This window comes from Sinocyclocheilus grahami, unplaced genomic scaffold, assembly GCF_001515645.1.
Source record: "Sinocyclocheilus grahami isolate Dianchi unplaced genomic scaffold, SAMN03320097.WGS_v1.1 scaffold5487.1, whole genome shotgun sequence".
NCBI classification, from domain to species: domain Eukaryota; kingdom Metazoa; phylum Chordata; class Actinopteri; order Cypriniformes; family Cyprinidae; genus Sinocyclocheilus; species Sinocyclocheilus grahami.
In genome coordinates, this window is record NW_015510166.1 from 4,978 (window position 1) to 6,654 (window position 1,677).

General features: G+C 37.7%; 1 protein-coding gene across 1 annotated transcript in view; it reads left to right on the forward strand.

Annotated features, from left to right (window-relative positions):
• The first annotated feature begins 1,328 nt into the window (after positions 1 to 1,328).
• The window catches only part of LOC107577233 (ubiquitin-like protein 1), a 1,849-nt gene continuing 1,500 nt past the window's right edge, over positions 1,329 to 1,677 (forward strand). Inside the window, exons 1-2 of the mRNA XM_016263333.1 lie at positions 1,329 to 1,477; positions 1,551 to 1,670. Coding sequence (XP_016118819.1) covers positions 1,333 to 1,477; positions 1,551 to 1,670 — 265 coding nt within the window. The 5' untranslated portion in view covers positions 1,329 to 1,332. The remainder of the gene's footprint in view (positions 1,478 to 1,550; positions 1,671 to 1,677) is intronic.

The window sequence follows — 1,677 nt, forward strand, 5'->3', positions numbered from 1 at the left end:
GAACATTTAATTTAAAAGTCAGTGAAAGTGATTTTGTGCCTCTTTTGGATGAATAATAAAGCGATGTTCACATGCAGAACGCAAGCTTCTAGGGGCACATACATCTGAAGTAAAGGGGTGCAGAGCCAGTGGAGGTTTTGTAGCCAAACATTAATGCATTGAATTTTATGCAAGCAGCTATTGGTAGCCAGTGCAAATTGATGAACAGAGGTGTGACATGCATTCTTTTCGGCTTGTTAAAAATTAATCTTGCTGCTGCATTCTGGATTAATTGTAAAGGTTTGATAGAAGTGGCTGGAAGACATGCCAAGAGAGCATTGCAATAGTCCAGCCTGGACAGAACAAGAGCTTGAACAAGGAGTTGTGTTGCATGTTCCAAATAAATGCCTTTACGATGTGATACGAGATTTGAAAAGTTCGGCAAAAGGTGGAATCGAACTCCTGATCGATCATGTCAAAATGCCAAGGGCACACACTAAACCATCTGCATCACTGGAGCTGATGTCTTACAACCACTTTTAACTAGACAATAGTTAGACAATTACTAGACACCCCGTATTTTTTTATTCCATAGCAAGGGAAATTCATACAAAACATTCGGTCTTGGCAAGGTTGAGTTTGAGTCTTGGCAAGGTTGAGGTTGAGATGGTCCTTCATCCAGCAAGAAATGTCTGTTAGACAAGTTGAGATGTGAGCAGCTATCGTTGGATCATCAGGATGGAATGAGAGGTAGAGTTGAGTGTCTCAACCTACCTCTTCCGGTTTGTCTGATTTGTCCTTGTGTTTTCTGACTTGTTATAATGTTTTCTGAATTGTTGTTGTGTTTTCTGATTTGGTATTTTGTTTTGTAGACTTGCATTTGCGTTTGTAATTTGTTATTTTGTTTTCAGAATTGTGATTTGTTCTGCACCTCTCGGCCACCGTAGAAAACAGCTTGTTTTTACTTCACACAGAAATAACTGATAATTTTGTGTATATTTTGTCTTTCTCTCTATTGTCACTCAACCTGTGCTTTTACTTCAACTGTCCTGCTGATTTACTCCAGCTGCTCTTCAAATAACAATTCAAGGTATCTTTGATTGTCATCTTTTAGGTGATTTTTGCCTATTATTGGATATGGAAGCAATAAAATGTGCCATGATTCATTTGATTTTGTCATGGATTGGTTGACGTGATCTAAACTTAACATACAGCACCTTGACTTTAGATGAATTGACAATTGTGTTTTAGTCAACACCCTTTTAGAAATAAAAGTGAAAGTAAAGGCTGTTTATAAAGCCACCATGTTTCTGTCTCACATCACTTGAAGTAGAACATTCTAACAGAACGAGAATGGAGTTCCAGGTCTATTTGAAGATTAACAAAAGTACAATTAAAACATTGCATCTGCCAACAGCAGCACCAAATGATGGAAACGGGAAACTGACCGTTGGAGATTTAAAGAAACAAGCCATAAGTCATTTTCCTGGAGTAAATGGTAAATGAAAACTTTTGTCCACATGGTTCAAAATAAATGACTTCTTAATATTTGACTTTGTCTTTCTTGTCAGATCTCAACCAGCTGAGGTTGATTTTCGATGGAAAGGATCTTGAAGAAGATAAAAATCTTTATCATTACAAGATCGAAGCACTCTGTGTCATTCATGCCGTGTTGAAAATGCGTGGCGGAGGTATGAT